This window comes from Dissoconium aciculare (genome assembly GCF_010015565.1).
Source record: "Dissoconium aciculare CBS 342.82 unplaced genomic scaffold K489scaffold_8, whole genome shotgun sequence".
NCBI classification, from domain to species: domain Eukaryota; kingdom Fungi; phylum Ascomycota; class Dothideomycetes; order Mycosphaerellales; family Dissoconiaceae; genus Dissoconium; species Dissoconium aciculare.
In genome coordinates, this window is record NW_022984958.1 from 814,222 (window position 1) to 821,276 (window position 7,055).

General features: G+C 51.2%; 3 protein-coding genes across 3 annotated transcripts; all 3 read right to left on the minus strand.

The window, feature by feature from the left end:
• Nucleotides 1-117: 117 nt before the first annotated feature.
• On the minus strand, nucleotides 118-4,247 carry K489DRAFT_371635 (uncharacterized protein; the record flags this gene model as incomplete). The annotated part of the gene is made up of 4 exons (XM_033603254.1): nucleotides 118-3,399; nucleotides 3,464-3,731; nucleotides 3,861-3,915; nucleotides 4,094-4,247. The coding sequence occupies 4 exons, from the start codon at nucleotides 4,245-4,247 to the stop codon at nucleotides 118-120; spliced, it is 3,759 nt and encodes a 1,252-aa protein (XP_033458687.1).
• Nucleotides 4,248-5,016: 769 nt separating this feature from the next.
• K489DRAFT_252913 (uncharacterized protein) lies at nucleotides 5,017-6,123 on the minus strand. Its single transcript, XM_033599976.1, has one exon. It carries the CDS (start codon nucleotides 5,821-5,823, stop codon nucleotides 5,344-5,346), a length of 480 nt encoding a protein of 159 aa, XP_033458688.1. The 5' UTR covers nucleotides 5,824-6,123; the 3' UTR covers nucleotides 5,017-5,343.
• A 300-nt stretch (nucleotides 6,124-6,423) lies between these two features.
• K489DRAFT_321593 (uncharacterized protein) lies at nucleotides 6,424-6,963 on the minus strand (the record flags this gene model as incomplete). The annotated part of the gene is made up of 1 exon (XM_033601556.1): nucleotides 6,424-6,963. The coding sequence occupies one exon, from the start codon at nucleotides 6,961-6,963 to the stop codon at nucleotides 6,424-6,426; it is 540 nt and encodes a 179-aa protein (XP_033458689.1).
• Between the last annotated feature and the right edge of the window lie 92 nt (nucleotides 6,964-7,055).

Consider the following 7,055-nt stretch of genomic DNA (forward strand, 5'->3'; position numbering starts at 1 on the left):
CCAAGACACAAGAAAATGACCAAGCGCTTGTGCGACTACGGAAGATTACCGGTTCAAGAATTTCTTGCTATACTTTGCGATGATCATGACATTCCTGGCCACGTACTCTCGGCAATATCAGTGAACCGAAAGCTGTTCGAATAATTGCGCGTGCTGGACAGCTGGCAATGTGGCATCGTATGCTCTCAATGCTTCGTTTCCCGTGGAGATCCATAAAGCATCAGCGACTGCGAAGCGAACGCGAGGATAAGGATTGGTCTTGAGCATGCTCAAAAGCTTTTTCAACGTTTCCTCGCGAACTGCGGCAACCCGGGCCAAACCAATATACACCTGTACCGCCGCGACAATCCTTGGGATGTCGTTAGACTTGAAATGAGATTTTTGCACTGTCAGCAGCAAACCACGCCATTTGAAGCTCTGGGAGCTGAAAACAGCGTCAACGAGGTTGCATCGAAGTACGAACGCGAGAAGCTCCAGCGCGGGATGAATGGCAGTGATATTCTCGTCTAGCAATCTCTTTAGGACACTCGTGAAGTCGCTCATGAAACGCTCAAGCAGCTCCGCAGGTGCGCTCATCATGCTTGTAGCAAGAACTTGTCGAGCCGCTTGAAGTAACGCCTCTGCACCAGTGCCTGCGCATGAGATGCATCCCGAAAGCAGACCGGAACGCTTCCAATCGGGCGAGTCTGAGCTCAGTAATGGTGCAAGGGCTATCGTGAAATAAGCTGTTGTGGAAATGCTCGATATATCAGTGACACTCCAGTCCAGGTTCATGAATTCCGATCGGCATTGGGCGGCCTGTATACGAACGCGATCCAGCTTCTCCAGCGACAGTCGATGAATATCGGACTCAAGGTCTTGTTTGAGTTCCATTTCGTCCTTTAAAAGCGTAGCTGTGAAGACGCTAGAGGTACATTTGATCGCCTCAATGCGGACCAATGAACCGATGTCGCCGCGTTCATCGATAGTATAGTCCTTCAGACCCCTTCGAATTGCAGAGCAGATGATCTTGATGAGCATCGTGTCTTCGATCTCGACAGTGATAAGGCTATTGGCCGTCAATTGCAGAGATTTGGCACCAATAATTCGCCAATCGACGTTGGTAGCCTTCATGAGGTCCGCTAAGCATTGTATAGCCGCGCTTGATGGCTGTTCGCTTTGCTCAGTCGACGGCGATGTTGCGATGGTTCCGAGTGCAATAGCCCTTCCGGCTCCATGCAAGCTAGATTTGCCGGAACTTCTTTGGATCTCCACAGAGAGGTGCTGGCGATCTATCGACGACAACTTCACCTTGTGAGTTTGGGAGAATATGCGCTGCTGAGAGACCATATCCGGAACGAGATTCAGGATCCAATCCTCGTGACGGGTCAGCAGTCGCTCAGTCATCCGGTCCATTAATCTACACGAATGCAAATCTGTATCGCTAGCCAGCCGAATGTCGCGGCTTGAAAGCTTGCACAATTCCGTCGTGATTCTCATGATCGCTTTTGGTAGCTCAGCGCGCAGCAATCTTGGGGAGAATTCGACGAAAGCAGATTGCAAGTCATCCATGACCGTCCAAAGCTGAACCAAATTGAGTCGATCCGAAATATTCAGATGCGCGCTGTGATTTAGGATGCCGGCAATCGCAAGTGCATCGCCATGAATCGCCTCGACATTGCTTGAAGATCGAGCCTGCAGATTCTTGATCAAGTCATCTACAACATCTTTGTGAATGGTTATGGGTTGGCTGACCCAGAGCAATGCTATTGATGATGCGGCGCTCTCACGAGATGAGACATCCGACGATCCGAGTCCTCGCCAACCATGAAGGGCTTCTGTCAAGCAACTCCAGTACAGCGGATCTAAGGCTGCAGCTTGGCCTGCAACATCGATCATAGCACGGTGCCGCAGACCGACGGCTTGGTAGTCGACCACCTGAACCAGACTTATGCCCTCACGCACTATGTTGGGATGCCTGCCAACAAGTTCTTGGAGTGCAGCAGATGAACCACGCCGGATGTTTCCAGCTGGATCTAGGCAAGCGGAGAGCAGTAGTTGAATAGCCAAAAGCTGTACGATCGATCCAGCAGACGTTGATACATCATCGGACGACAATGCCCTGACACTGACGGCTGCAAGTTCGGTCGATGTATACCGCCGAGCCAGCGACCAGATGCCAAAATTTGCGGCATCGCGCACATTGGTGCCGAGCAGCGTACCAGTTGCTGTGCGCTGTTGGAATTGAAGTGCAGTGAATAAAGCTTTGAGAATGTCTGGCAATTGTTCGGGAGATGCTGATCGCTTGAACAAGGCGTGAGCCAATGCGAGTATAAGACCATGCCACTTGAGGGGATCCACTGTGGTCAAGTCGACTTTGGCGGAAGATCTCGGAATATCCTCTTTCAATGTTTCCAGGATGGCTTCGACCACTTCATGACCCATTTCTTCACCAAGTTCAAGCACGATAAGACTCACTGCCTTGGCCGCAGCCAGTCTCACAGGCGTATCTTTGTCGCCGAGCGACCTTAGAAGGTAGTCTATAACGCCTTCAACAACGCCAGTAGATTGTACAAACTCGAGCAGGGGACTTTCCGAGACTGTCGACTTGAGTGACAGGATTCCAATGTTCCGAAAAATCTTGACTGCGAGCTTTTTCCCGACTGCGTTTGATGCGATCAAGTTCCCTCCCTCCTCATCAAATAGCTCTTGACACGACGAGTATATCCTGGGTAATAGATGGCTGACTTCATTCGCGGACGATATGTCTGCCAATAATCGGAGACTTCCGATGTACTCGTAGACATCATTGCGACCTGTATCACTCCCGCCACGAAGTAGTGCGAGATTACGATCGAGCAGCCAATCCCCAATTCGATGGCCTTGTACATCGGGCCGCACGATGAGTCGGACTATCAATTTTGCCGCAGCGTCCTGAGCCTTGGTCGATGATGAAATGTATGACAAGCCGACTTGGAGGATGCGAGCTGTCAATGGGGGAAGACTCTGCAGAAAGGCTGCTTGTGACTCCTCAGCGTTGCTGATCACGCAGGGCGCAGACGAAATTGTGCTAAGATCGAAAGGCGTGAGTAATAGATGTGATAGCCAAAGCGATAAAATGTAGTGCAATTGCCATGACTTCCCATGACTACAGCTGTCAATCAGAGTGGCTTCGAGCGCAACCAGTATGAGCTCGAGATATCTCGGCTCGTTGTTGAAGAACCCCACGATTACTTTCTGCCCTCGGACTTTGCATAGCGTATAGAGTATTGTGCAAATTGCGACTTGCGAATCGATGTGTTTATCCGTCTTCTGACTTCTCGCCTGCGCAAGACAACTGAGGAGAGCGCTGACGATCGGAAGTAGGATCTTGACGAGGTGGGCATCGAGTAATTGCGGTTCTCCTTGAAAAGTCTCAATCTACCAGGATGTCTGAGCAAAGATATTGTCATGACTCTGCTCGGGCGATAGAATCTCTACATACGATATTTACGATCCGGTCTAGATCTTTTTGCTTGACAAGACTATGTACTTGGCCATTTGGCCGCCGGAGCAATCTATTCAATCCATGGACTAAATCGTTCAGCAATGCGCTGGATGCCTTGAGCAAGTACAGATCGTCTTCGCCCTCATCGAAAGACACCATGTTGTTCGTTGAAAAAGATTGGGGGAGTATACGCTGATTGCGATTAATTGGTTCCTGTATCGCGTAATAATTGATAGGCACATCGGGGTGATGTGATACTTGAGAGCTGCAAACGTTGTGCGCGTTGCTAACGCGCGAGTATAGCACGCCGTATTGAATTGCTCCAGCCTCCAGCGCCATCATCGTCACAACGCGTCTTCCTGGGCAAACTCTTCTCACCCCAGACGTCACTCACGATGCACATTGTTCATCAAGCTCGATGCCGCCTTGAATGGAAACCTTGTCGCTGACTATTAAACCTCGCAGAGCTGGACATCGCAAATCAAATATCCTCACCCCAGGCATGAGCGGTTTCTCACCAAAACAAACCAAGAGCACATTCCCTCCCATCGGTCCTCCGCGAGCCCTTCACTTGGTCGTTGCTGAGTCTGCTTCACGCTTGCCAGCATCGTCCGATACACAGCTTACGCTGCGCGATAGGAGTCGACAACTCTGACGGCAACACTCGAGCCTCATAGCATGGTCTCATTTCAATTGTCTTATCAGTCGCGTCGCTCTTGTCGTGGAAGTGGCATCGCAGGGTGCTTAACCCTAACCATTTCTTTTCGGTAATTCCAAGCATCGCAATGTCTTACATTTTCAAATGAAGGACAAGCAGCTGGTATCGATTATTAGTCGTACTGGCTTGTTCGTTTGAAGGAATGTGGGACCATGCACTTCGGTGAAGCTCACACAATCTGGATGGCGTACGAGGAAGACGATGAAAGCGTTGCCGGTCTCGAGTCCGGGCTCTTCTCCTTCCAGGAGAGAGCACGAAACACAGCTTTCCCATGCGTCGGTTTGGTCAGATTCTCCTCGGGAGGCGCGCGTCGGGATGGCTGCCCAGACTTTTGCTTTGGTCATTTATGGATTGCTTCACTGATGGCTGCTCGTCATGCAGTGGGAGAGAACTGGGCGAGAGGTGACGGGCTTTTTGGTAAAAAAAGATGCCTTGAGGATCTCCTCGTGTCATTGTCATTCGTTGCTGGTCAAACTGATTGCGCCGAGAACGTTCCGCAATGTTAGGTTCCGAGTGGGCCGAGCAGTCCCGGCTTCGATTCGATTTATTTGCCTTTGTGCCTCGCTTGAAACGTGATTCTGACTGCTGCGCTGAAGACACATAGGTTACAAGAAGGGCACTACATACATTCACATTTGGATCTGAGCCATCACACAGACTGCCTGACAATTTGCATCTTCACAAACTGCTCGGCTTCGTACTAGCCAGACCTATGTCATGAGACGAGGTGCCAGACGATCGAGCTTACCTCAGATGCAATCGGTTCAGGTGGTCGACTCGAGAGAGTCACTGGCGTGTGGTAGCCCCGGCAACCTTGTCAACCATGTCCGTGCCGCCAGCAAAGCAGTTTCGGTCTGTTTGAGCGTGTGAGTTGAATTCGGAAAAGGTCATGCTCGATGCCGAGTAACTTGGATCTAGTACGCAAACACGGACCTTCTTGCACCGATTCTGTTGACCCTGTTCTACGCAACGATGACTTTGACGGAGATGTCCTGACCACTTCTCATATCCGCGATATTGCCTCGGCGAAAAGCCACTCAGTTCTCCACCCCTACGAACGACTTGCGGATCACCACAAGCGCGCGCCACAGCATCATGCTTCAGGCGTCGAGTCTCTGTCGGCTAACGCGGACAAGAGTCATCCGACCAGTTGCGTTAATCATCTCCCAGAATATACCACTCCCCTCACGGAGTTGGAGAATTCTGGTCGACTGGTGAGCACCGAACGCCAAACACACTGCCTCCTCTTCTTGGGGATATGCAATGTCTCCTCATATTTATGAGATGGCGAGCGGCTTTTGTAGATGTACTTTGTCCGTTTGCGCCTTGGCAAGGCATACTGCCTCTCTGGCGGGTCATGGCAGTTGCTGTGATCATGTTGAGATGGAATCAAAGACTGTCTTTCAGTGGCAGTGCTCATACACAAACGGAGAATCGCCATGCTTGGGTGTCGAGACCTGAACTTTGCAGTGAACCTGGCAAACCGAGCTGGGCTTCGACAAAGGGAAATTCTCTTCGATACGAGAGATGACAGCTTGTTCGACAATGTGATCTTGGCTCTATGGGAACACGTCTGAGCAGTCTGTGGCAACCTGCCCCGTTTCGAGCACTCTGGGATTGTCCGACAAGATTTACACATGCATGGTCAAAGTGGATTTCTGTTTGGCTGTAAGCTGAAACTTCTCGAGCTGAACATCATGGTGCTGCTACACGTCCTCCAGCTTGAGACATGCTAGGGAATGAGGTGTGGTTTGATAACCTGGGTAAACAAGAGTGGACTGCGGGACCTCTCTCGAGTGAGGCTCAAAGCTTTGGCTTGTCTGTGATCCCTCTTGCCAGTCCACTCGATCGCATTGCTTCCCTACATGGTCAAGATTGATAGGTCTGTAGCATTTACGGATGCTAAGCGAGGACGAGACGTGGAAGCGCGCCACACCACCGAAGCTGTTCATGTTAACTTGTACTCGGAGGTTTCACGAATGCTAGGGATCGCGGGAAGGTGAAAATGGGCTTGTCTCTCGACGTGATGCCATCTCTCAATCCTGCGAAGGAAAGAGAAGATGGCACCAACTTTTTTTCATAAGTCTTCCCGTTGCACACTTTGTTGATCGAGTAGCTAACTACCAAGGCAGGGAAGCCCGAATTCAAGCACATCGAAGCCTGGAAAGGCACAGTTATAGCATTTTATCCAGATCTCACTTCACCTGCAACCTTCTTCTCTTTGTCCCAAGCGAATCGTTCATGCGGCCAAAGCGTACGCAGACTTGACCAAAATGGTGAAAGCCCAGCCGTTGCCAGCGAAGTACAGCAGGCTGCGGACGGCCGCAAAGGCCTTGCTTGTGGTAGTGATGTAGTTGGCGGTGTAGAGGACGCGGAGAGCGAGCCAGCCGACGGAGAAAGCAGTCACGCCAATCTGAGCGGCAGCCGCAGACGCAGACAGACCGCCGAGAAGAGGAGTCTTGAGGCGCTCCTCGGCCAGAAGCCCGGCGAAGATGGCTGCGACGAACAATGGGAAGTTCTCAAAGTGGTTGCGCTGGCAGGACTCGGCCCGCTCGTAGGCGGCGAATTTCTTTGGGCCGAGCTTCTTCTTCAACGCGAGTTCGCCCTCGGCGCCGTGAGGGTTGGTGTTGTCGAGTTTGCTGGGGTCATCTCCATAGGCGATGCTGACGGCGACGAAGTGCGGGACGATGCACAGCACGGAGTAGCCGATGATGGAGAGCACGGGAAGGTTATAGGTGGTGTTCTGGAGGAACGAGGCGTTCTTGAGGTAGGATGCCATGATAGTTGATTTATGTTTTGGAGCTGCAATAAATTTGGTTGACGGTGATGACGATGCAAGGGTTGCAACCTCAAGGAAGTTAAGGAAGGGAT

Coding starts and splice junctions, on each gene's coding strand:
- K489DRAFT_252913 (XM_033599976.1), bottom strand. CDS start 5,823: ATGTGTAAATCTTGTCGGACAATCCCAGAGTGCTCGAAACGGGGCAGG.